Source organism: Mus caroli, chromosome 9 (assembly GCF_900094665.2).
Source record: "Mus caroli chromosome 9, CAROLI_EIJ_v1.1, whole genome shotgun sequence".
Classification (NCBI taxonomy): domain Eukaryota; kingdom Metazoa; phylum Chordata; class Mammalia; order Rodentia; family Muridae; genus Mus; species Mus caroli.
The window spans coordinates 941,466-968,763 of NC_034578.1; the positions used below are offsets into that span (position 1 = coordinate 941,466).

The window sequence follows — 27,298 nt, forward strand, 5'->3', positions numbered from 1 at the left end:
TGAAAAAAAAGATGAATCCATACAGTGTTGGATTTATGATGTTAGATTATGATGACTTTAGGGACTCATAAGCAGGGCTCTGAAGGGCAGAGCTTCCCTCAGTGGGAAGAGGTCAGAGGTTAGATGAAAACACATTCATGGGCAAATGCTGGATCTGTCTTGCCACTGTGGCAAAGTTTAGAAACGTTGACTGTGATTGAAAGGGTACTGACTTGGCAAGATCATACACATTGAAAAAGCATGAGGGGTGAGAAAGGCAGAGAGCTAGAAACAACATCCCTGCCCATAGTTTTCTGGGGTGCTGCATATTTGTTCATGTATGAGGGCTAGCAAATGTTTGTAAATTTGATGAGATGGGCTGAAATGAGGGACATTCTTCAAACCCAGCAAGCTAATAAATACAACAGTCATGGACATTCTAAGTCCCCAAATCTTTCAACTGTAGAGTCTGCAGTTGACTGAGTCTACAGAGTCTATCAGGCATGGGAAATAGATATGCCCAATGTAATAAGTAAAGATCACATAAAAGTCATTTTTCAAATTAGACACATCAGATCTGCTTGTTTCATTGTTATTGTGTAACAATGCCTGAGAATCTATCTGATTTAGAGCATCAGTGTCTCAGTTCAAACAATTCTTGTCATTTTAATGATACTATTCTCCTTCCTCACATATGAAGAATTTCATATATTTGCCCTTAATAGAAAATGTATATCATGCATTTTAGTGGATGCTCTGTTGCTTTCTTTCTGTAAGTGATGTGGGCAGTAGGGCCCATGTTATGGGGATATCTTCTTCTACTTCACTTATTTTTCCACCGTGCTGATGGCTGAAGTAGGCAGATGATTCAATTTGTGTTCAAGTGAAATCAGTGTGTCTGGTAAGATATGCAATGTAAAAGTGTTTGAACATCATGGCTTCACGAGTGACATGTAGAATGCTTTAGAAACAGCATCATGGTCGTGCTTCACAAGTGTACAGGACCCCAAGTGTAGCAAGTTTCATAATGGAGTGAAGCAAAGGCAAATACATATAAAATTTCCCCCATACATGGCCTATATTGTTTTTGCAGCTGGTAATAGCAGCTCTTTCTTGTGGAGTGCTGCGTGTGGGTCACTCACTGCCTGAGGTGGCTAAGTGGAGCTGACAGATGAGCCATTACTGTGTACCTTTAAGAAAGCATTTCTGAAAAGTACAAAAATGCCCTTCACATCCTATTTTTCTGCTCATTAGGCAAATGGTTTATTTAAACCAGGTCACCATGAATGGGTATGGAGGGAGCCAAACAGAGTGGAAATGAGTGGTTTGTATGTTTGTTTGTTTTAAAATGAGAAAATCCAAATGTACACATTCCTGAAATTCCTAAAAGTGTTCTGCTGGGAAAATTACTCTGTTGTCCTATTAGCTTTTGGAGTTTTCTACAAGAAGAAATACCCATACTTATGAAAATCTATTGTAAAACTGAAGATGAGCAAGAGAGAAAAAAAGAGAAGCTTGATGGGGCTTGTACAGGAAGAGTATGGAAGCAGCTTTCTATGTTCCCTCTTATCTACTTCACCGGTTTTCAGATTTGAATAGGAAAACAAAGCTTTGTAAAAGATTAAGGAGTCAGTCCTTGCATTGTGTGGTCTGCTAAAGAGCTTTATGGTGAGTTATTGATTGTTTGATTTTTAAAAGGTATCAACAGGATATGTCTTTACCCAAGGTTGGGTGATGGACCTGCACATATTGTCATTGAATGAGCATGATCCATCACTTCTCAGTGAAAGGTGAGTGACTGCATTCTATTGTGATGCAGATTAGTTTCCAGGCAAAAATCAGGAAGCTTACCTCTTCAGTAAGTTAAGAGAATGCTTGGATGAATAACTTTATCTGTATGATATTGCTAATAAAGTCTCCTGTCAGGAAAATACTTAGAAATTCAGAAAAAAATTACAAATATTTTTGGAACATTTGAAGTTTTAAGTAATACTGTGGGTAATGATCAACAATAAGCACAACAATGCTCATTGTTTTCTTTGTTTTAAGCTTTGAGTGATTTGTTCTTTCAAATGTATGTAAATATCTGTAATATCATACAACCAAAATGAAAATAAAAATGCTCTTCTTAAAAGGCACATCAGTGAATTTGGGTAAATTTAAAGTTGGCACACATTTGGTTTGTTTATTTTCAAGCTAGTGAGAAAATTACATATTTAACTCTCTCAGATACTATTTAAAAATATGAAAGTTATTATTGCTCTCAAATAAAAAGCTTAGAAAATAGTGGAACATCTCTCACATTCCAAATAATTTACCACCTGCTGTCTCAAACACTTGATATTAAATACAAAATATATTCATTTCTACTACTTTGATATCTATGAAAATGTCACTTTAGCTACCCTTTGATATTTTGTCCCTAATTAGAAAAATGATCTTGCAATACCTGTGTGTACTAATTGCTAAGTAAGTATTGTAGACCTAAGAAGAAACAAATTAGCAGGGGATTCACAGAAAAGAAGGGAGTATTTGAGGTAGGAGAGGACAAATAGGAAGGGGATTTGGAGAGATATGGGGAGGACAGTAGGGGAAAGAGATGGATGGATGGATAAAGACAAAGTATAATAACTCATATGAACAAAAATATTCCACAGCCAAACCAGTTACTTTTTAAACTTAAACAAGCAAAAATAAAACCCAATCTTAAAAAGGTTAAAAACAATTTAACTCCCAAATGGAACACCTGAAAAAGTAAAACCCAACAGACAAACAAAACCAGTGTTTCAGTGATAGAGAGAAGGAACCTCATCCACACATGTGACACAGTAGTGTCACTTTGAAACATCTTACTTCGAAACAAAAGTCACCAAATATAAATCCCATACAACCTAGCAAGGTCCCCAGAGTCATCATTGCAGAGTTTCCCAAACAACTGTTAAGGAGGTCCTTTGCTTGTCAATAGGATTTTGTAAGAAAGAAAACATACAGACTAATTCAGTTGAGAAAACAGCATAGTCTGCCACCGAGGTTTTCGGGGTCGAATTCAGCAAGTTAAATGTCTTTAACAGAAATGATTCCTTCCTTTTTTATATTCTTGGCCTCAAAATACTGAGCTTGCCTAAAGTAGAACCATCAGAGAATGAGTAACACAGGGCTGTGGGGTAAAACAAAACCATCAGAGAATGAGTAACACAGGAGTGTGGGGTAAAACAAAACCATCAGAGAATGAGTAACACAGGGGTGTGGCGTAAATCACGTTTTATATAACATTACCTTAGTTATCTTTTTACTGCTATTTTTTTAGAAAGGTTTCCTTTTGTTGTGAAACAGTTTTGGCAAGTTAGAATTATGATTATAAAAACCTGAGAGGACACACTGAGTAGTAAACTCAGCTGTTGTCAATGCTTCATTTAATCTATTCTAGTTTAGGTCATAATATTACCGTTACAAACGTTGTCCAGAATTATGAAGGTGCTGTTATTTTTCCTGTGACTTACTCTGAAGAATTCTTTTGTTGATCCCGAATCAAGTGTTCCATAGGCAATTTCTGTTTGTTTGGCCAGGTCTTCTGCACTTTCTATGGGGGAGACCATTCTCTCCACTGTCAGGAATGCAGCCAGATTAGCAGTGTAGGATGAGATAATGATGAGTGTGAAGAACCACCAGACGCCTCCAACAATCCGACCTGACAGGGATCTAAGTATGGAGAAAATCACACAGTTTTCCCCTTTCAAACCCAAATATTGTGCTATTTTCTGTTAGTCTATTTAATAATGATGTCCTTTACATTATAACTAAAATGCAAGTGTCACTGAAGACATGACAAATTGAATTTATTATTTTATTGGCAGAAATGTGGAATTTTCCTCTCTGGCAGATATCAAAGGGAATGTAGTCCTTAGTGCCCAGAGACTGAGCCCATCTGAGCTCTCCTGGATGCCAGGTAAGCCAGATTCAGTCCTGAGTGACCTACCTTTGAGCTGAGCAAATGTCCTATTTTATGTTGAAATAACAATGTCTACTAAGAATGTGCACATGAGTAATAACTCACAGAAGGAAAGTTAAAATGATATAAATTTTAAAAATGCAGGAAAGAATGCTCATCCAGAATTTTACACATTCTTACCAGCAAGGCATGAGCTCTCTTACTGTGTAGTCCAGGCTAGCCTGAATCTATATAACAAAGTTTTCTTATACTTGGTCAATTCTCATACCTCAGCCTCCTGAGTGCTGGTACTATTGGTAGGCAAATCACTATTCATGCCAAATAGTTTTAAATTTTGAAATTACATTGTTTTATTTATGTATTGTCATGTGCTCATGTACACTATGTTATACATAAGAGGCCAGAGGAAAACTTGAGGGAGTTATTTATCTTCATCTACCAGGTGATTTACAGCTATTGAACTTAGATCCTTGGGTTTGGTGGTAAGCACCTTTACTCTCTGAGAAATCTCCGTAGTCCTAAACACTTTTTGTTCTGTATAAAGAGTCACTTAGAATTTTCTATGCCCCAAACTTCATTGCTAATGTAAATCGGATAGTTTGCAATTTGAAGCTTGGTATCTGCTACATTTTAACTTAATATTGACTTAATCTTCATTTAAAAAAAATTGGTCTGCTCTGATTCTTCCTACTTGACTCTGAGTGCTATGTTATTGAAATTTTAAGCAGATTTTTGCCATTTTCTGGGTTGTCTGAATTTCTGGTGCATTGGGTCCAAAAGGCCTTCTTTTGGGAACAGATATGTTCACACACACACACACACACACACACACACACACACACACACACATACCCCTAAACATATATATGTTCAAATATATATAACATCCAATATTTTGCATTGTATACATTTAGTTGCTCCAAGGGCGAAATGAAGCATCTTTCATGTAATGATCTAGAGTTTTGGTGATGTAATAACTGAGTGGCACCAAAGGAAATCATAATCACAGCTCCTCTTGTAGAAACAGAGCTATTAAATTAGCATGGAGTTTACATGGTCAGAACTTTCTATTATGCTCAGTTTCTGTACATCTCTTTGTGAAAAACCATACACATCTATTACAAACCATACAGATTCATGTTTTTAGAATCCCCACAGCAAAGATTTGCCTCAAGTTTCTTTTTTTTTTTTTTTTGGCTTTTCGAGACAGGGTTTCTCTGTGTAGTCGTGGCTGTCCTGGAACTCACTCTGTAGCCCAGGCTGGCCTCGAACTCAGAAATCCGCCTGCCTCTGCCTCCCGAGTGCTGGGATTAAAGGCGTGCGCCACCACGCCCGGCTTTGCCTCAAGTTTCTTGTGTTAAATTCAACACAAATTTTGATGACAGATCATAGTAACAGACAAAGCAACAATTTTTGGAGAGGATATACCATGAAAGTGGGTGTTATTCTATAGTTTTGTTAACACTTGTCAAGTCATTGGATGAAATCATACTACAAAATAATTCTGGGGAGTGGCAGTGGATTGCATAATGACTTTTCTGTTGAGGAGGTTACTTTCTGTGTTGCATCCATCTTTTGTGGTAGCTTAGAAAAAAATTAGTGATATATTACTTAGGATGATATGAGAATTGAAAATTTTCCTGCATTTTAGAAAATGTTTCGACTCCAGGAAAGGAAGATACAGAAAGAGATTGTGGAGAAAAGTCAGAATTTCTGAGACCAAGTGAAGTTTTGATACTAACCTGGGTGAAATGTCACATCCTTGTTGCATAAAGGCACCCAGGGAAAACCAGAGGCTGTTAAAGATGCCAAACTCATTGGGAGGTTGGTCACTGGGTCCTTCTTTTCCATCCTCAGGCTCTTCTGTGTGCCACTCATATGGGCTAAACCTACTGACTAGGAACAAGACCACGCTGACACCAATGTATGCAAACACTATGCACATCCAAATCTCATAGGCCAGAGGGTCCAAGAAGGAAAACACTCCTGGTTTAGATTTCTGAGGTTTTTTGATCATGATAGAGATGCCTAAACTCATAAAAGGCTTAGAAAAGTCGATGACCTCCTCTCGAACCAAGGTGATTGTCAGAGGTGCAATAGCAATCTCTGCTTTCTACAAGAGAAAAGACACATGGAAATACACAAGTTAGTGGATTTCATGATGCAGTGAGTAGTAGAGTGGTCAGCAAAGTATCAGTCATGTATTTTTTTTTTAATCACTGGGAGTGCCAACAGTGATTAATTCCAATTACAAACTAATAAAACATGTAGTGGTTTTGTTTCATGAGATACTACTTAAATTGCACAGAACTATTCTAATTGTCAAGGTTTTTTATTTTGTTTTGTTTTTTCCTGGTTGGTTGGTTTAGTTTTGTTGTTTTGTTTTGTTATTATTGTTGTTGTTTTGTTTCATTTTTTTGAGACAGACAGAATTCCTCTGTAGTTTAGGCTGGTATTGGACTCATGATCTTCATCTTTTCCAAGTTTACAGATACTGCCTGATGATCAGTGTTTACCTGATCAAATAACCCTTGTTCTTTGGACAACATATTGCAAGTAAGTTCACACACAAAAATCTGAAAATTGGCATTTGGTTCATATGATATACACATATTGATTTTCTTTTTACAATATTCTTTTAAAATAAGATTTTAGAATACAGAAGCTTTAATTAATTCTTAGATATAAAGATCACAAGTCACCCTTTTCAGAGTTTGGTGACCCTGAGTATTTTTATTTTATTTTTCTGCAGCTCTAAAATGGGGCTGTTTTTGTCTATTTACTTTAATGTGTGACTAAAATTATATACTAAATCCTTAACAGGTCTTTGATAAGCATGTGCTAGCAGACTCTTTATCTGATGATCAAATATTTTAAATGGCCAATTCCCTTGCTCCCTGTCTTGAGAGAACTGAGACATAGTGAGTTTTTGACACTGTGGTAACTCATAGACACAAGTCTGGAAAAATCTACAACAGAATTATATAAACTGTTCCATAAAGAATAATCCATGTTCGGAATGACAAATTATAATAAAGATTTGTTGAATTTAAAAGGAAAATAGTTCTCATCAAAATACAATCAAGCACATTGTGATTTAAACACACATAATTTTCCTGAGAGGCTCTCACTTTTAAATGATTTGTTTATTTTGATGTATGTGCATGTGCACACAGGGACCATTTCCCACAGAGACCTGGGTGGCTGTTGGTTTGGAGTTCCAGAGCCTGAAAAGTGGTGCTGGGAACTCACCTCTGGCATTTCACTTCTGCCTAAGCATCAAGTCCCTTAAGTACTGACACTTCTTACTTTTATTTTTTAGTTTTATCTACAGACAATCTTAAACTCACTGACACATAGCTTCAGGCTCCTAGTTGGGTATAAGGATGCCAGCTCAATACAAAGAGTAAAGATTTGTGTGGATCTTGTGTTCTAATGCTTAGAAGATTGTGTGTGCTTTGTCTCATTACCATTCATTGATACATAGAATAGAGTGTTTGAGAGGCTTATTTTGGAAGCCATATAAGATTTTTATTCTTAAACAGCATTTGAGTGACAGTAAGAAAATACTTCTTCACTTCATCACAGGCAATTCTGGTGTTCAGTGAGCCATAAAGTGCCCTTCACGCCTTTTGATCAAACAAATACAGATACACACACAAACTCACAGAGAGATATAAAGAAGAGAGAAAAAAGGATTGAAGGCAGTACCTTAAGAGTATAAAGCAGGTCCGGTGTGTATATAAGGTCTTTATGTAAGTGAAACAAGATGATCAATGCTTAACAATTACAGTAAACATTTGCAAAGAGCAAACAAAAGATAATGAGCCCATTGTTTGTCTTTTTGCTGTTGAACAGATTTTGTCGATAAGAAAATGACCCTGTTTTGCTTCAAACCCTGAAGACTTGGCATTTGTTTATGTGTTAAGAATAAGAAAGAGAAAAAAGTCTATGCTCGAGAACCAAGTATGGACTTTGTATGATCTACAGTAAAAGGTAGCCATCTAAGAGACATGAAGACAGTTAAGTGAGGACAAGGTGCACAAATTAACTGACAGAGATTGGTGTCTTCAAATACTTGCAGATCTGCTGGAGGGGGGGGGGACCAGCATGTTGTCACTAAGGACCTCTGTGGCACCTCCTTGCTCTCTAAGCATAGCTTCAGAACTTTCTGTTACTCTGATGTGTTTTGCTGATCTCTCTCTCTCTCTCTCTCTCTCTCTCTATATATATATATATATATATATATATATATATATAATCTTTCTTAAACTCATATATATAAAATCTTTCTTAAAGATTAAGAAAGATTTTATATATACATATATATATATATATATATATATATATATATATATATAGAGAGAGAGAGAGAGAGAGAGAGAGATCTGGTAGTGGTGTGTGTGTGTGTGTGTGCTCTCACATAATTTTTTGAAAATTAAACAATTTCTACCAAATAAAATATGGTCACAACACTTGTGCAGGAATGATATAGAAACAATAAGAGCTCTAGAGGAAAGATATGTGAGAGATAGTCCAGAATATTCACAGGTAGTATGCTGGTTTGAATATGTTTAGCCCAGGGAGTGGCACTATTTGGAGGTGTGTCACTGTGGGTGTGGGTTTTAAGGCCCTCATCTAAACTGTCTGGAAGCCAGTCTTCTCCTGTTTGCCTTCTGAACAAGATGTTGAACTGTTAGCTCCTCCTGTGCCATGCCTGTCTTGATTCTGTGTTGCTTCTGCCTTGGTGATAATGAACTGAAACTCTGAGTCTGTAAGCCAGCTCAAAATAATTACTGACCTTATAAAAGTTGCCTTGGTCATGGTGTCTATTCACAGCAGTGAGACTCTAAGACAGAAGTTGGTACGAGTAGTTGGATATTGTTGTAATAGGCCTGACCATGCTTTTGTTTGGAAGGAGGTGAATTTTGGGACTTTGGATTTGGAATGCAGTGAAATGCTTTAGGTGAGGCTTAATGGGCCATTCTAGTAGGGATATGAAAGACTTTGTTGCTGAGGATGATCTGAGCTGTGCAGACCTGGCCCAAGAGCTTCAGTGGAAGAAAATTTCAGTATATGGTGTAGAGACTGTTTTTGTAAAAAATTTTGGTGAAGGGTGTGGCTGCTTTTTGCCATTGTCTGAAGAGTCTGTCTGAGGCCAAAGAGAGGAGATTTAGATTAACTGCTGTGAGAAAGGAAGTCTCAAAAAAGCTTGGTATAAATTGTGTTGTGTGTTTACTAAAGTTCACTGTTGTGAAGAGTGTTTTAATGAAAATGAGCAAGCTTAGAAAGGAAAAATATAAAATATGGTTCAAGTAGTAAAGGGGCATCTGGAAGTGAAATTGAGTTGAAACCCATGTTCAGGGATATTAAATGAAATTAAGGGAGTGGTGACCTTGGGGCAAGATCCCACCCAGCAAAGCTTGAGCCCTGGTGTGGTGGTACACACCTTTAATCCAAGGTAATAATGCTAATAAGAGCCCTGAGTTCAAGGACATCCAGGGACAGAGCAAGTTCTCAGTGAAGAAAACCTGGGATTAAATGTGGTGGTAGACACATTTAATCCCAGAATTCAGGAGACAGACCACAAAGATCTCTGAGTTCAAGGTCAATCTACAGACCAAATTCTAGGACAGCAAATCTTAGGCAGTGACAGAGTTGGAAAACAAAAAGCTGGTAATAGAATTAAGTGGGGCCATGCTCTAGCCCAAGCAAGCAATAGAACTTGGCAGCTTTGGCCATGTGACACTGGCTTTAGAATCAAGAATATAAGAAATTACTGGGACAATTGATGCTGGTTAGCTGGAGTTTAGAAATTAGTGCTATTTAAGAAGAGGCCAGCATGACTGAGGTAATATCACAAAGAGGCTGTGTTTCAGAGATAGCCAAGGTTGTACCTCACCTTGGTACTTGGTAATATGTAAGAATCTCCCAGGTTGTACTGCTTTTGAATGTATGAAGGGGTCATGAAGAACAGCTGAGGCTTGGCACTGTGAAAGGCTAGGAAAGGCTATTGGTGAAGGTGCAGCCTCAGTTGCAGTTGATGGCTCAGGATTGGAGGGGCCATACAAAAATGCTGAGGTTTTGCATCATGAAGAGAGCAAATGAGAGGCTATTGGTGAAGCCTAGTTGCAGAAGAAGACCCCATCATATTGGAGATGTCAGTACCATGGGATGCCCACAAAGAACAGCAGCAGCAGTGGAGCAGAGTTAAACAGATCCTAGAGTTCTATAGAGGCCAGAAGTGATGCAAGCCCTTTGGAGAAGTCCAGAAGATCTTGTATAGATCCCAGACACTGAAATAAGAAACTGTGAAGTTGAAGTTGACTTGGAGACTCGTATGTTAAAGATGCAAGAGCTGTGGGATACCTGCCTAGGAAAGCTACTAACAAAGTGTGGAACCAGCCCAGGAGAAAGAAGTTTGTTTCAGTTAGCAAAGATGACAAAGTTCTCAGAGATCTGAAGACCACTTTGACATCAGACATGGAAATGCAGAGTTTGGAGCTTGTGCAGCTGGTTTTCTGTCTTTCTTTGAGGATTACAGTTAAGTGATTGAATAAACCTCAGAAGAGACTTTGAACTTTGGAACTTTTAATATTGTTGAGACTGCTATAGACTATGGGGACTTCTGAAATTAGACTACTTGTAATTTGCATTATGTTATGTTTACCTATGGCCCCCATTGACTTATATGTTTGAAAAAACCTATGGGAGCCAAGGAGTGGAATGTGGTGGTTTGAATATATTTGGCTCATGGAGTGACACTATTTGGAGATGTGGGCTTGTTGGAGTAGGTGTGTCACTGTGAGTGTGGGCTTAAGATCCTTGTCATAGCTGTCTGGAAGCCAGTCTTCTCCTGTTTGTGCCTACCTGGGTGCTGTGATGCTCCTCCTTCATGATAATAGACTGAACCTCTGAACCTGTAAGCCAGCCTCAATTAGATGTTTACCTTATAAGAGTTGCCTTGGTCATGGTGTTTGTTCACAGCAGTGGGACTCTAAGACAGACAGTCTAACCATTTATAGCTAAGTAGTGATGCACTTAGAATCTGAACTGCTCCAAATATGAAAGTTTAAGTCTTCTAAGCTCATATATTTTGGGTAAAGGAATTCAGCTTGTATTTCTAACAATTTGGGTCATGGCCTTTTTATGAAATACATTTATGGTAGTAGAAATTAAAAACAGAGTGTTAGGCACACTTTTTTCTTCAGAACTTAAAATCCATTACAACATTGTCAATGAACCCCTTGTTAAAATATTTTTTTGTTTTTTTTTTAATTTAAAACTAATTAATTTTTTTAATCTTTATTTTCCCTTCATCTAGAGTCATTGAATCACTCAGTGGGTGTTTCGTCCCATGGTTATTAAACTGGTTGCTTTACATTGTGAATCATTTTCCTGTCTCTGCTGAAGTTTTAGCAACTGTACTGTACTCTGTGGAAAATGTTTCTTCTGTTATAGTTTAAAAATTTAGATGTAGTCAAATCTCTTCCCTCAGAGCTCAGGAAACCCTGTGGAGGAGAAGATCAAAAGAGTGTATGAGCCAGTCAGAGGGCATGGAAGACACCAGAAGAATAAGGCCCTCTTAATCATCTGAACAAAGCTTCTATGAACTCAGAGATCAAGGCAGCCAACACAGGGTCTCCAAGACTTTTTACTAGGCCCTTTGTGTATATATCATAGCTTATAGATTATAACTTATAGCTTATAACTTATAGCTTAGCATTTTTATGCGACTCCTGAGTGTGAGAAATACTGGGCCCCTCAACTCTTTGTGTCCTCTCATGGAATCTTTTCTTTCTGTTGCTTTTTCTCATACAATCTTAATGCTATAATTTTTTAAACGTATTTTATTTTGTCATATTTAAAAAAATAAGTGAAGAAAGAAATAAATGAAACCTAAGGATAAAGATGAACAACTTTCATTTATGCATGCTGAGAGAGGGGGAATCAGTTTTCTTCAATAGAGTGACACTGAGTATATCAACCATTGGAGAACAGGTCTTATGTTCAAGAGTAGTTGACCACCTGTCTTGTTTGTTTGTTTGTTGTTGCTCTTGTTCTCTCTCTCTCTCTCTCTCTCTCTCTCTCTCTCTCTCTGTGTTTGTCATGGGTGCAATGTTATTTAGTTTCAGTTTGGGATGTTTTTTGTTTTGTTTTGTTTTGTTTTGGGGGCATTTTATTTTGTTTTCTTTGTTTTGAAGAGTTTGTTTTATTGGATTTTTGTTAATTTTTTGAGAAAGAACTCAAAGTTGGGTAGGTGACGAAGGGAAGACTGTGATTAAAAATACATTTAAATTTGAAAATTGTTTAAGTAATAAGAAATAATTAAAAAAGAAAGAAAAAAAAACAAGATGCAGAATTTGGAAACTATTCCATTGAAGTTCTAGTCAGGAAAGTGATTTGTTCTGTGGACTTTGCCTGTATCTTGAATCTCTCAACTTTTTTTCCTAGAGAACGATATATCTCTGTGTAATTCCGTATTTCAAAGGGATTTGTGGAGGATTAATTAGAAAGAGTGAGCTTTGAAAGTGAACTCTGTGAACTACAAATTAGCTTTTAGAAAACTTCATTAATACAGTATAGGCACTTATTGCTTTTGATTGTTCCTGAATGAACTAATCTTACTATGCATTCCAAGTTTAGAATCTGAACTCTGAACATGTCAGGGTTTGATAACTTGCAGTTTTTGACACAAGAGTGTCTGCGAAAAAGAGAGTGACCTTGATCATATTCATCCAAGCAGAACTTCCATGCTGTGTTATGTTGGCTTGCCCTTGGCTATCAGTATGTGCATTCCATAGCCAGTGTGTTTGCTCAGGGGAAGGGTACAGCATGCTGTGTGAGAGGCAGACTTTGTTTTTCATTTTTATTTTTTTTTTTTATTTGTTTTCGAGACAGGGTTTCTCTGTGTAGCCCTGGCTGTTCTGTAACTCACTCTGTAGACTAGGCTGGCCTCCAACTCAGAAATCCGCCTGCCTCTGCCTCCCAAGTGCTGGGATTAAAGGCGTGCACCACCGCCTGGCTGAGAGGCCAACTTTGGAAAACAGTCTAGCTTTTGTATTTTGTTATATATGTTAGAGAAGGAGGGAGGGAGGGAGGAAGAGAGAGAGAGAGAGAGAGAGAGAGAGAGAGAGAGAGAGAGAGAGAGAGAGAGAGAATTATCTAAAGTGTACATTTATTGTGGCTTTAAAAATCTAAGAAAAATAATACTGAAGAATATTTCATACCGTGGGAGACTATGTTAATCAGAAATAGTTAAAAGACATTTATGAGAAAGTTTGATGACCAGGATGGACACAATTAATTAAAGCAGTGACTAACTCTATGCTGTTGGAGAAAATCTGGGCAGTAACAGCTGCTTGAGGATCTTTGCAGCATCTGTGGTCTACCAGGTTTAAGTCATACTAATGACACATTCTAAAGACCTTCATAGTAACCAAATATTCTAAACACAGTCATAATAACGAAACATTCTAAAGACATTCATAGTAACGAAACAGTCAATGTTGATTTGTTTTCATTCATGGCTCTTTGCTATGAATAAGACACTGTATTCTAAATTTTATCTTTTTTTTTTTTTTTCTAAAAAAATCATTCTAGGTTTCCAGAATCCAGTTCTGTTATTTGGAATTTACATTTCTAATGAAATAAAGAAGTGTTCAAATATCATGAATACATTTTTGAAACATTGTTATAAACTAGAAAAGAACACTCATGCCCAAGGGAAAAGAAGCTTCATGCTTATACAAATAAATATCTCATAAATCAGTTTGCTTACCCCATACACAAGCTCTCCTACCATCCCATTCCAAATTTTGGTGTCCGCATCCCTTGCTCCGTATTTTCCATCAGGGACAATGGCAATTTTATATTTGATACCGATATGTTTCGCAATTTCAGATGCCAAGTCTACACAGTAGCCTTCATACTTGTCATTTCCTTCAAACATTTCATGATTTTTCTTGTACATAACGTAGGGGGATTCCTACAATGAGAGAAGCAAAACTGTAAAGAAGAAATTACCAAATATTTGGAAAATCTTTCTGTAATGTTATAGCTTTAGAAGTTTTGGCAAAAGATGGTATTTATTCCTGTTATGCATATGACTTTGTGTGGCTAGAAATTATTAATGAGATTGGATCAAACTGGTTTACATTAGATAATAAAAGTAAAATTTTAAAATTTGAGTTATTGCTATATACCTAGTACTGTGATTTTGAAACAAAAACATCTATCAGTAATTTTCTAGAGAATCATATTTAATCATATTTAGCCTTGAAACTGACATTTCAAAATTATTTTCCAAAATTTTAATGAAACTAAAAATTTAGTGGCCACCATAGTGTATTAAAAACTTATTCACAGTCATATGATTTTATACTCTTTTTTTCCTTTTCATTTTCAAGTGTGTTAAGTAAGGTGCTTTACTCAGAGAAGGCATTTGTTTCATAGTTCTTAAAAGAAAAAATAATAGCCTGAAGACACAAATCATTAATTACTTGTGTTAAAATCATTTTGCTTCTGCTGTCTCATATTTTGGCTTTAAATATGACATGCCCCATGAATTGTACATTTATTATGAGATAGGTCTCCAGTGGAAGCTATTTTCCTATACATGTAAGAAACATTCACTTTGGTATTTGTTTAGTTTTCTACAAAAATGAATCATAGATTATGAGACAGACAGAAGTATTGAAAGGATTCTTATTATATATATATATATATATATATATATATATATATAATAGCTTCCCGGTGTTGAAAGAGTGCTAAACTTTTTTTGTTGAACACACACACACACACACACACACACACAGAAACACATACACACTCTCAAATACACACTTAAATAACAGTATTTTAAGGCTTTAACTTGAGCAGCAATTTAGTTAGCCCCACAATGATTGATCTATTACCACCTACTTGTAAGCAGTAAGACAAGTTTGATAGGTCTGTAGTTCTCAATATAGAGGGCACTCCTGGCCACACTACAATGTTTCATCTTCAGAAAAAACCATACTGGCCACAACATGGTTGATCTAATGTACTCATATCTTATGTAAATTATACTCTAATCTTAATTTAGGATTGTCCTAAGACTTTTTTTTTCCAGAAAAAAATTACAGTTAAAGAATTTAAACTTGTGTTTGGAGCTCTATAGTAGAAGACAGATTGATCCTTGGGGTGCACAATGGGCCCACGATAACTCTGACTTTATTCTAATAATTTTGTAAACATAGAAATCATTTTAAAAGCTTAAGAAATGTGTAAATTGCTTCAGATTATGTTTTCTCATGGAGGTGCTTCAAATGATTTTACAGTAGAAGACAAATCAAGATGAGTCAGTATACTATTTTTTTTATTATTATTCTACCTTTGATTGTCATAGCCAAGTGACCCAGATCACTTTTTGGCAGTGGAAACCTACTGAACACTAGAATGACTTAAGAAATAAATTTTGCCATGTGTAGAGTCAAGATAACTGTCTCTTCTTTTATGAAGATTATCTATTATCCTTCAGAAAGAGTTCTGTATGAAAGTTTAACATGGTTTTCAAACTATGAATGTGATCATATAGCTTCATGAGCTGCAAAGGGATGACTTTCAAAACTATAAAATACTAGAATCTATTAAGAACACTTTTTCATCTTTTTAGAGTGGCCTAATTAAATTACAGAAAACAGCAAAAGTCACAGTTGCAAAGCAGAGTGTAAAACATTTTCATTGTACAGTTAGAGTATTCAAGTAAAATAAGCTAGATTAGTATTCTTATTTGGTACTAAGGTTGAGGGTTAAGTTTAAAGTGTCTTGAGTATTTAAATTCAGGAATTTTACCCTACAATTTTGCACATTACTGCATTAATTTTGTGTGAGTTTCTTTGGCTTGCCCATAATCTACTCAGTTCTTCTAATTTGGGAATCATTTGCTTAATGAAAAGCTGTAAGTTCATTATTTGATCCAGCATTTACAAAGTACCTGCTTTGTGTCAGGAAATTTACTTGAAGATAGGCATAAAAAAGAAACAAAACTTGTCAGTTGTCTCCTTGTAAAGGAATACTAGTGGGACCAACAACACCATATTTATTGTAAAAAGTAATTTCTCTTCCCAGCTTTGTGCTTCCTTTGTGCCAGGTGCAATATAATGACTTCTTGAGTTGTATAATTTCATTTACATTTTTAATTGTATCTTGAAGTAAGCATGTGTCATATTATAGACAAGAAAGCTGAGAATCCTGTAGGTTGACTGAATTGGTCAGTGTCACTTTGTTAACAAATGACAGAGGAGGAAGTTGGGCTTTTATTTTTGAACATGTCAAAACTCTTATAGTTGTTATATCCATTAAGAGTCTTAAAACTAATTGGGATTTCATATAATTTTACAAGCAAAGGAGCAAAATAAAAGATTTATATCTTTGACCACCAGCTAATGAAACTTTTACAAGACTTTAAGTTAAAAAGATAGATAAAATGTTTTCTCTTCTACCATGGTGTCTGACACACAGTAGACTCACAGTGATTGCAATGATATCCTGATAAGCACTATCTGACTAGGACCATTACCTTTAAATAGTAATGTTAGAATATAATTCAGATCTTCAAAATGACCTCTAGCAATCAGGTTAGCTGTCTGAAGCAGGCATAGTTATGTGAGAGTGAAATATTTATATAGCATCCTCTTTCATTTTTTTCCTCATTTTTCTTCTGGTCAGATGGTACCCTCAAGTTTTGATTTTCCTGTGAAACATGCCAACTAAGGGTGGGAAAATGTTCACCTTATTGAAGATTGTGTTCAACAATTACTCAGATGACCTTCAGGCTCAGCGAATAGCAAAAGAAGAGCAAAGGGGCCGGGAGAGCAGAGGCAGAGGAAGGCTGGGGAATTTCTTTTTCTTCTTTTTAACCCTCTAGCAGATTATTGAGTGTTTCCTTTGCTTTTCGTTCATGTCAAGTCCATGAGAGTCACAAATCATTGGTTCTCAGCCTCTTTGGCCTTATCTTCCATCTAACAAATTATCTGCAGGTAGCTCTTAAAACTTTGTACACTGTGGAGATTTTAATACTAAGTTTTAGGGTTACTATGAGTGAATAAAATACCAAATCCCCTTGATGCAATAAAAAATAGACCGATGAGGTTATTGTGGAACAACTGATGAGGAATTTGTGAACTGTTTTTGCAAAGTAGCTATGCAGAATCCTCTGTGTTGACCTGTGATTAACAATGGGGACATCAGAGGAGAAAGATATAACTCCTTACTTATTTATCATTAACTACTGTACTCTGCAGGATGGTAATGCCAAGGAAGTGATATTGCTTGCACTACTTCTTAGCAGCAATGCATTTACTAAGATAATTCTTGTGATGTATGCTGTTCTGAACCTTCTGGTTCACTTCAGGAAAAAAAAAAATCACAGTCTGAAGTTGTAGCACTAGGCCCTGCTCATAAAAATGTTGCCATAAATGAATTAAAATGATTTTGAATCTTAAATTAAATTGAACTTAACATAATCAATAGAATACATTTTTCCCACTGAAGGGTTGTTTTTGTATCATTTGAATTCAGCAAAGTCAAAACTGTTGGAACAATGTATTAAGCACAAAAACTGCCAGTTTGTAAATATCAACATTATAACCATTATAAATAAGATTGAAAATGGAAAAAATAGTAAAATTGGAATATTTCACATGTTTCCTGTGTGGATACTTGCTTCTTTCCAAAAAATTTTAATGGAGCTTGATAACATAGTCCCGTGAGAATATTTATAAAAAGTGGAAATGAACGTTTTATTATTCAATTTAGGAATAAATGAATTAGTTGGACTTTGGTGGCACATGCCTCTAATCTCAGCACCCAGGAGGCAAGCAGAGGTTGGTAGGTCTTTGTAAATTTAAGACTAGCCTGGTCTACAGAGTGAATTTCAGGACAGCTAGGGTTACAAAGAGAAACCCTGTCTCGAAAAACCCTACCTTGAAGAAACAAGTGCCAAAACCACACACACACACACACACATACACACACACACACACACACACACACAAATAAAGAAAGAAGAAAGAAAGAAAGAAAGAAAGAAAGAAAGAAAGAAAGAAAGAAAGAAAGGAAGGAAGAAAGAAAAGGAAGAAATAAAAAAAAATTAAGGGTCACAGTTCCAAACTAAAACATTTTTGTTGATTTTTAAACAAACTTTGTTGCTACAAGCCTTTTAGAGGAGAGAAGAATTAATACTTGTTATGGCAAAGAAAATGAATTAATTTCTATTTTTGATGTGCATTTTATATCTACAAACACATGTATTATGGATGCTTCTTTTTGTTTGTTTGTTTGTTTGTTTATTTGTTTCGAGACAGGGTTTCTCTGTGTAGCCCTGGCTGTCCTGGAACTCACTTTGTAGACCAGGCTAGTCTCAGAAATCCACCTGCCTCTGCCTCCCAAGTGCTGGGATTAAAGGCGTGCGCCACCACCGCCCGGCTGAATGGATGCTTCTTATACATGTGCATGTATATAGTATATCTAAAATGTTTAGATAACTATAACAATTAAAATACATGTTAAAGTTGTAGTACAATAAACTAAGGAATGACAGGGTGATTATATAAAATTAATTCATGTTTGAAACACAATTCTGATGCTCCAGTGAATAAACTTGTCTTTATGTAAATATTTCCTAAAGAATTGTATATATGCTTAAAATGATATAAAATACCACATTAGTTAAGTAATATACAATAGGCGTTACTAAGTTGGAAAACAGGGCACTGAATTGTAAAGCACATTTTCCGTAGAATGGCTTCACTTTCTGTAGAGTTCGATGGCCAAAGAACATACAAAGATTATAGGGGAAGCACTATATATCTCTTCTTGAGTCTGCAGTGAGCTATCTTTACCACAACAGCTGTACTTTTCCTATTTATGTGGCCTAATAGATTTGGCTTTCTGAAGTGGCTTGCAATTGGTAATCTGTGTGTAGAAAATGGAGTCTCTGTGTTTACAGTCTCACAAATATTATGGATTTTACTTAATTGCTTGTTAGTGAACATTAAAGATAAAAGTCCGTGTAATGCCAATAGTCTCCTATTTAGATTAGCTCTGCCATAGTCAGTATATTTGGTAGAGTTGTGTTCAAGTACAGTAAATTGATCTTGAAGATGAAGATTCAGTGTACATGCACAACACTTGCAAGGAAAAATAAATTTCAACAGCATACAAAATAATAATTGACCACGCTTTATTTTAGATTGAGAGCTATTGTAATCATGAAATATGTTCCTCATTTGTTTTTCTATGATATAACCTCCCAAGAGTGCAGGAGTCATCTATGTCACAGTTCAGGGTCTATGCCGGTGCCTGGCACATAACAGACGCTCAGTAAATATTTATGAAAGAATAACTGAATTTCTCAAACAATTTTATTTAACAATAACATATATCACAACAGTGTATCAGCATAAATTATCACAGCATACAAAGGGAAGACAAAGTAAATTCAGCAACACTATACCCATTTAGATGAGAAGTCCGTGATCTCCAGTGCTCATTCTTAGCTTGCTCAGTATCTAGAGCTCTGTATCAGACTCATTGCAACATCTAGCCAACTCCATCTGTATTGAATTTTTTTTGAATTGAATATGGTGGGATTATTACATGCAGTTATTGTATCTTATCAGCTAAAGGTAATCATACTTCTTTCAAAGTAATGGAGATGAAGGGATTGTCCTAGATTCTAAGCTAAGGTTTTCAACAGAATCAAGTTCAATGAACACTTTAAGGGAAGGTGCTCTAGTACTTTTTGTTTTGTTTTAGAATTATGGAACAGGTATGTAGTGAAAAATATCGAACGAATGATTTAAATGAAGATGATAGTTATAGGACAGAGATACTATTCATATTCATTATTCGATAACAAAAATATTGATCTCATCACTATCAAGCAAACAGAATTTTACATCTATATTCATATATATACACATAGACACACATATACACACAGACATATGTATATATATATATATATATATATATATATATATATATATATATATGAAACAACTTCTTTTCAGTCACCTTTTTACTTATTTTTTTTGATATCATGCTTCTTGAAGAGTAGCCATGCTTGGAAAATCAATTTTTTAATCAGACATTAAGAATTATATATCCCAACTTTCATAACAGGCTAATGGAAGAAGATTCTACATTATACCCTTAAAATACATCATACATTTGTTTCACAAAATGGTCAACATTTTAAAAGATTCTAAGCAAACAATTATATATATATATATTTAGAAAACAAGCACAGAATTCAGAGCTTTACTTGGCAGAAATTTCCTCTTTGCGAGCCAATCATACATAATATCTTAAGTTTGTGACACAGGAACAGGCATATCAGAATCACTAGTTAATTCTTTTTCAACATCCAGTTTCTTGAGAAAGATAAGGACTGAAGATTAATCTTTATTTTGTTCTAATATCTCACAAAAGTCACACATAAATATATATTTTAAAACCATGTTTTCTAGTAGTCCAGATTTGGTTATCCAAGAAGAATCCCATATGAAACACAAGCTTAAATTTAATACTCAGAAGAACAAGACTCGAGACTTAGTTAGGAATGGTCGAACAGCGCAGAACTCTTGTCTTTCTTGGTCAATTTCTTAAAATAGGATTCTTCATCAGAGGCTGAAAAGAGGAGGACTGTACTGAAGTATGAATTTCCATTACTGTGTTTTTTTAAGGAAAAGAAATATATATGTTTTTCTGAATTTCTCAATATATATCCTGCCTTTCAAATCCCATGCAAATATTATACAATTAAGTTAGAAAGTTTACACAAACACTGCTCTTGGTGCATTTGCATTCTAAAATAATCAACTCCCAATCAGGGCTGGTTAAATTACATTAAATTGCCAGCTGGTCATCTGACAGAGACATAACTGATTGCAATAGACAAATGTTTCTCTTTGGTATTTTTATACTTTGATTTCAGGGTCAGTTTTAAAAATATCTTGACATTACTAAAACCCCAAAACTAGGAATAAAAATTATGTAAGATAAAAGTTAATTTACACAAAGTCTTCCACTTTACTTATAATAAGAGTTTCTATGAATAATTGTTAATATATTTTGCCTACACAAAGAGTTAGCTGAAACTTTATGATCTTAAATGAGATATAAAGGTCACCGATTGTTGATCTCCTTTGAGTACCACCAACTGTAAAGAGCATGCTTGTTTTTAAAAGAATATATATATATATATGTATATATATATATATATATATATATATATATATATATATAATTTTCTGTTATTGAAAAACAATTCTATGAAAACCTCCTTCACACAGGAGCCTTACAATTTAGAGCATTTTAAATTTTATGGCATGGTCAAATGAAAAAAAAAATCACATTTTCTTGATTCCTAGAATTTCATTAAATTATGTATATATTTCCTATTGGTTATGAGAAAAATAATCGGTGGGTGGATTTTTTTTTACATTAAAAAATATCAAACAAAATCAATTTATCAGGGGTCCAGTTATTTAAAAAGTACTCATTAAAATCTCCACATTCACATTCTTGTGATTAGAAACAGAAAAAACAGATAACTCTCCATGATAACCTGAAAAAAACATTTAAACACCATTAATGATTATTTAATTGATACTTTTGAAAACAGTGAGAACATGGCATGTCCACCTGACGGTTTTAGGGTTTGATTGGTGATTGGCTTCCTCACATTGCTTGTTCAGTGTTGGGGTCTTAAAATTCAAAGATTTCCGACTTCAGATTCACAGTCTCAATTTTTAATGTCTGAGTCAATTTCTTTCCCCAACAAATGCATTGCAACAAAAAGTAACGCAAATAAGGGCAATGAAAAAGCAGAGTATGTCCAAGCTTGGGACAGATCTATTCAAAGCCTTAGCAGGTCACAACTAAGATTCAGCCTGTACCCTCTATGTTCACCACAGACAGAGAGTTAAATTTGCCTGTGGACAAGATGGAACACTATAAAGCATACACCAAAACTCACCATAATTGTGGTTACAACCACTGTTCTGTTCTCGATAGCTGCTGTGTCATTGCCAAGAGTAGGCGCATCTTGAATCAAGACTAATTTATCCATATCATTCCAATAGCCAACCTGCCAGACAGAGAAGCTAATTTAAACACACCTTAGAAGTTGTCACTGCAGTCCTCCTTGCAATAGTGACTGCTACAAGTAGCAGAGTATTGAAAACAAACTTAATCATAGATACATCAAAAATTGTCTTCTAAAAATTCATAACTTTATATTTTTTGAGAATTTAATATGGGAACACTACATGTACATTACCCCTGACATTCCTTCTTTCTACAGACTCCTTCAGGGTCCTCCAAAACTCATGGTCTCTTCCTTAATTATTATTGTGGCACACACATATAGACAGCCTACTGAATCTTTTTAGGTTTGCTCATACATACATAGGTACAAGGCTAACAACTTGGGACTGGACAACCTGTATTGGAACTCATCCCTGGAGGAAACTGATTCTTCTTCTCTCAGTGAGTATTGACACCTGCATCTCTTCATCTAAGGGTGGGCTAAGTGGCACTTCCTCTGCCCATGTTGGCATGACAACTAATGCTGTCATTATGCTGGTTTTATTCAGGCAACCCTATTGTTGATAGTCTATGGGGATAGCTTTCTTGTTAAATGTGAAAGACATAATCTCACAGCAGTTATCCTCATCCTCTGACACTTAAAATTTTTCTGTTCCCTCTTTCTGATCTCCCAGAAGCTTAGGAGTAATAGTTGCACCATAGAAGTTTAAATTAAAACTGATGTGATGTTGAGCTAGTTTTCTTGCTTTTAAAGATACTGTCTTATTATATGTTACCAAATTCACAGTCATGAAACAGTCAAGGTAAGCAGTGATCTGAATGAGGCATAGATGGAACCTCAGGAATATTGGTCTTCTCATCTATAGACACAGGCTAGCACTGCCTAAAATTAATTTATTCAAAATGATCAAGAAAATTACAGAGCACACTAAAGTTAGCACCCATATTGCAAGTAAAAAATTTATTATTTGCAAACAGTAATCTTTAAATATGTTTTTGGATTGATATTATGTAACCACTACATGACAATTCAATTCCTGAAATACGAACTGCATCAGAGATAGATATGAATGTGCAATATTTTTATTTTCAAAGCTTACATTTTAACTTGTTCTTTAATTTTAAATGTTATATTATTTGAGGCTACAGAAATGGACCTGTGGGCAAGCAAGTGTGAAGATCTAAATTCAGATTACTAGCACCCATGTAAAAGACATTGCATGGCTGTGTATGTGACCATAACCCTGCTGTGTGGGAGAAGTGAGACAGGAGGATTTCTGGGGCATATTAGTTATTGATTTAGCTCCAGGTTTTAAGGAAGACTTGTCCAAAGGGAATGAGTGGGGAGTGACAGAACACCCAAGGTCTTCCTTACCTGTACACGTTAGTGTGCTCATATCACAGCCATTCACACCCTAACAGTTCATAATATTTTCTCATTTGTAAATCAAATACTTCTACATAGAATGAATCAAGAACTGAGTACCTTACAAAATACTATGACAATGGAATATTACTGGAGACTGAGGATTTACCAATTGTATTCTACTATTGGAGAATAATGATGGCTACTATGCACACAATGCTGCTCTTGGGCACATTTCTCTGAGCTGTGTTATTCTATGCCTGCTAAAGTTTGTATGCACAGTGAGTGCTATGGAGATTATTGCTGTTACTGTGCATGTATTTGATAAGAAGATCCTTTGTAGAAATGAAACAAATTGCTCAAGATTGCCATCTAGTAGGGTGAGAACTTAGAACTGAAGTGTCAGGAGCTATTATAGGACAGGTAACTAACTAGCAGGTGATTATCCAGAAATGATTTTGCTTTAGATTATATCTACGACAAAGCTCTGATAGGCAAGGCCCAGGAATAAATCATTTAGGAAAGATTCCTGCTATTAATATGCTATTCCTGTCACTATTAAACACATATAACAGTCACTAGGTATTCACCCACACATTTTGAGAATTCTTTTTCTTATTTATTAGGTATTTTCTTCATTTACATTTCCAATGCTATCTCAAAAGTCCCCCAAACCTTCCCCCCCTCCTCTACCCACGCACTCCTACTTCTTGGCTCTGGCATTCCCCTGTACTGAGACATATAAAGTTTGCAAGACCAAGGGACCTCTCTTTCCAATGATGGCAAACTAGGTCATCTTCTGATACATATGCAGCTAGAGACACGAGCTTCGGGGGGGGGGGTACTGGTTAGTTCATATTGTTGTTCCACCTATAGGGTTGCAGACCCCTTATTTATAATAGCCAGAAGCTGGAAAGAACCCAGATGCCCCCCAATAGAGGAATGGATACAGAAAATGTGGTACATTTACACAATGGAGTACTACTCAGCTATTAAAAAGAATGAATTTANGAAATTCCTAGGCAAATGGATGGANCTGGAGGGNATCATCCTGAGTGAGGTAACCCAATCACAAAAGAACTCACANNATATGTACTCACTGATAAGTGGATATTAGCCCAGAAACTTAGAATACCCAAGATACAAGATACAATTTGCAAAACACATGAAACTCAAGAAGAACAAAGACCAAAGTGTGAACACTTTGCCCCTTCCTAGAATTGGGAACAAAACACCCATGGAAGGAGTTACACAGAGACAAAGTTTGGAGCTGAGATGAAAGGATGGACCATCTAGAGACTGCCATATCCAGGGATCCATCCCATAATCAGCCTCCAAACGCTGACACCACTGCATACACTTGCAAGATTTTGCTAAAAGGACCCTGACATAGCTGTCTCTTGTGAGGCTATGCCGGTGCCTGGCAAACACAGAAATGGATGCTTACAGTCAGCTATTGGATGGATCACAGGGCCCCCAATGGAGGAGCTAGAGACTTCTTAATTCTTAGTGATGATCCTGTAAAAATCCCTAAACTTATATCAGTGATTGCTAAGCTCTGTTATAGTGGGACTGCTATTAGATCCTTTTCTGATAATCAAAACTGCAATAATAACTCTGTCAGTCTTCCATGTGTCATATTTAATTGCCTCTAAATAGTAACTAGGCTTTCTACACTACTCAGAGTGCATTCCAACAAAACAAAACAAAACAAAACAAAAAACAAACAAAAAAACCCCACAATTAACCAAAGGTCATAAAAAAAAAGAAATAATTTATTATATTATAGGTTCTAGGAGAGAAGATAAAATATTGACTGGGTTTATCTACACAAAACTTTACTAATCACTTAGTTATGGATTTTAAATTTCAGTGGACCTGTGGAACTCTGACAGGTGATAAGTGTTTAGCCAGACAATTACTCCTAATGGATATGCATGTAACCATTCTCTGTTGTAAACTTCTGTTTCAATTTATGATTTGATTTTATGTGTGATCCTGTGATGAGCTTTGTAACATGTGATCCTGTATTCTGAAGATGTATAAGTACTAAAGACAAAGAAATGAGAGAAAAAAAAAATTCTTGCCCCAATTAGGATCTTTTTGCTTTCCCCCCTTTTCTTAAATAGCTTTTATAGGAAACTTTTTAATAAATGCTATAATCACTTTTCAAAGTGCTGCTTTTTCTTCCTGTGGCTTCTGACTAGTATGCTGAGTTAGAACCCTGCAGTTCCTGCAGAGATAGAACAAAGGCTATTTTACTTAATCCCTTGCTGTTTTAGGATGAGGTGCTAAATTACAGGGACTGAAGTTTCCTGGCCTCAGGAGAACACAGAAGGCAAGTCAGCAAAGTAATTCCTTACATTTTTGCTTGTATGTTGAAAGGCTTCCAAAAGTGAGTGCTCATTTTATGTTTGCTAGAATTTATTCATAATGTTCATAAGGCTTAGATTCCCAGTGAAAATCTGTGTACTTGTTCATGTATCTGTATTCAGTGTTTGATCTATAGTGGCCTACAGGGATTTCTTGCTCTGTCATGTGTCTTACCTCCCATATTAGTGTTTAAGAAATATTCAAACAAATAATTCATACTGTTAAAGAGAAGTAATTATTCTCAAGTGGTAGGTACCCATAACTCAAAAAGAATAGATAAAGCAATATTTTTAATTCTAGATACTTTCAATTGTCCATGTACATTCATTTCTAGAGGATATGTCATGAGAATTAAATGTGGGAACAAATATTAGTTTTCCATGATAGTACTCAGCATATAATCTAATCTCAATAAATAAATTTTTAGCATTATAATTTCATGAACCCATGCAATTGTAGCTCTGGAGCACAACCTCTGGAGCCTGGGGTACTAATGCCATGATAAGAAGATTCTAGTTACCTAGGGTGGGTCTGGTTCAGAAAATATCAGACTTTGATGTGATGAGATGTTGAATCAAGGTTCAGGCTATGGAAGTTAGACAAATGATTGGTTGCCTCTCTGACATATGCTCAGAGCATACTCTCTTACTGACAAGAACTCAGTTTACAAGAATGATTTCTCATTGTTCAGACACACTGCCTAGTCTCACCAGCCCAGTGTTTCTCACACTAGCTATTCATTTTTAAGTTTAATATTCCTGACACAATGCCTAGCTGATGAATGCTACTGTGAAAACAAAGACAGATGAGCCTGCATCATTTCACACTTCATTTCTCTTTTAAGATCTTGGATGGATGTTAGCTGCATGTGAAGATGTTTGTGTATCATTCTTCTAATTTGTTTTCTTCTTTCTCTTTGAGAGTCCATAGTTCTTGATACTATTTTGGTTGAACAGGTCATGAAAAGATTCAGTAGTATAAATACCCCACCTGTTTCCTCTTCCTGTTCTTTTCAGTTTTATTAAGAGCTATTTATTTGTTTAGCTATAGTCATTATTTTGTAAGATAGAAGATCACCTTTTGCATTTAAAATGTTTCTGCTTAGTTGACCAGCTCTGCATGGTCAACCAGTTTGTTGCATGAAAGGAAGTTTGCCTCTCCTCCCTCTTCCTACCCAGAAGTCAACAGTTTTAGTGGCCTATGAAGTACTCTGTCAGCTCCATAGTCAGGCTGGCAATTTTCTTGGAGAGTAGAGCCCGGGTATTTCTTCTTGGGAATTGTGTCTCCTTCCTTTAGTCAATAAGCCTGCGAATTTGGCTCATGAATTGTCACCCAATTTCCTCACTCTCTGACTTGAACTGGTTGACCCAAAATGTCCTATGTTTCAGCTGCAAGACTGCAGGCAAAGACATGCTTCCTTGAGCCCAGCAACTGAGAGCTGTGCTGTGCAGCAGAACTACATCTCTCTGTCTCTGTCTCTGTCTCTGTCTCTGTCTCTGTCTCTGTATCTCTCTCTCTCTCTCTCTCTC

General features: G+C 35.8%; 1 protein-coding gene across 8 annotated transcripts in view; it reads right to left on the bottom strand.

Moving 5' to 3' along the window:
• The window catches only part of Gria4 (glutamate ionotropic receptor AMPA type subunit 4), a 373,705-nt gene that overhangs the window by 39,490 nt on the left and 306,917 nt on the right, over positions 1-27,298 (bottom strand). For 7 of the 8 annotated variants that reach the window (XR_003837564.1, XM_021173095.2, XM_021173096.2 and 4 more), the window contains exons 10-13: positions 21,960-22,070; positions 13,710-13,916; positions 5,671-6,041; positions 3,480-3,678 (exon numbers count right to left, since the gene is read on the bottom strand). Coding sequence is in view for 7 of the 8 variants with exons in the window: in XM_021173095.2 (XP_021028754.1) it covers positions 3,480-3,678; positions 5,671-6,041; positions 13,710-13,916; positions 21,960-22,070 (888 nt within the window). In the remaining variant the exon portion in view is untranslated. Of the gene's footprint in view, positions 1-3,479; positions 3,679-5,670; positions 6,042-13,709; positions 13,917-19,981; positions 20,609-21,959; positions 22,071-27,298 lie in introns of those variants that run through there. The other variant, XM_021173097.2, reaches the window with a different exon arrangement.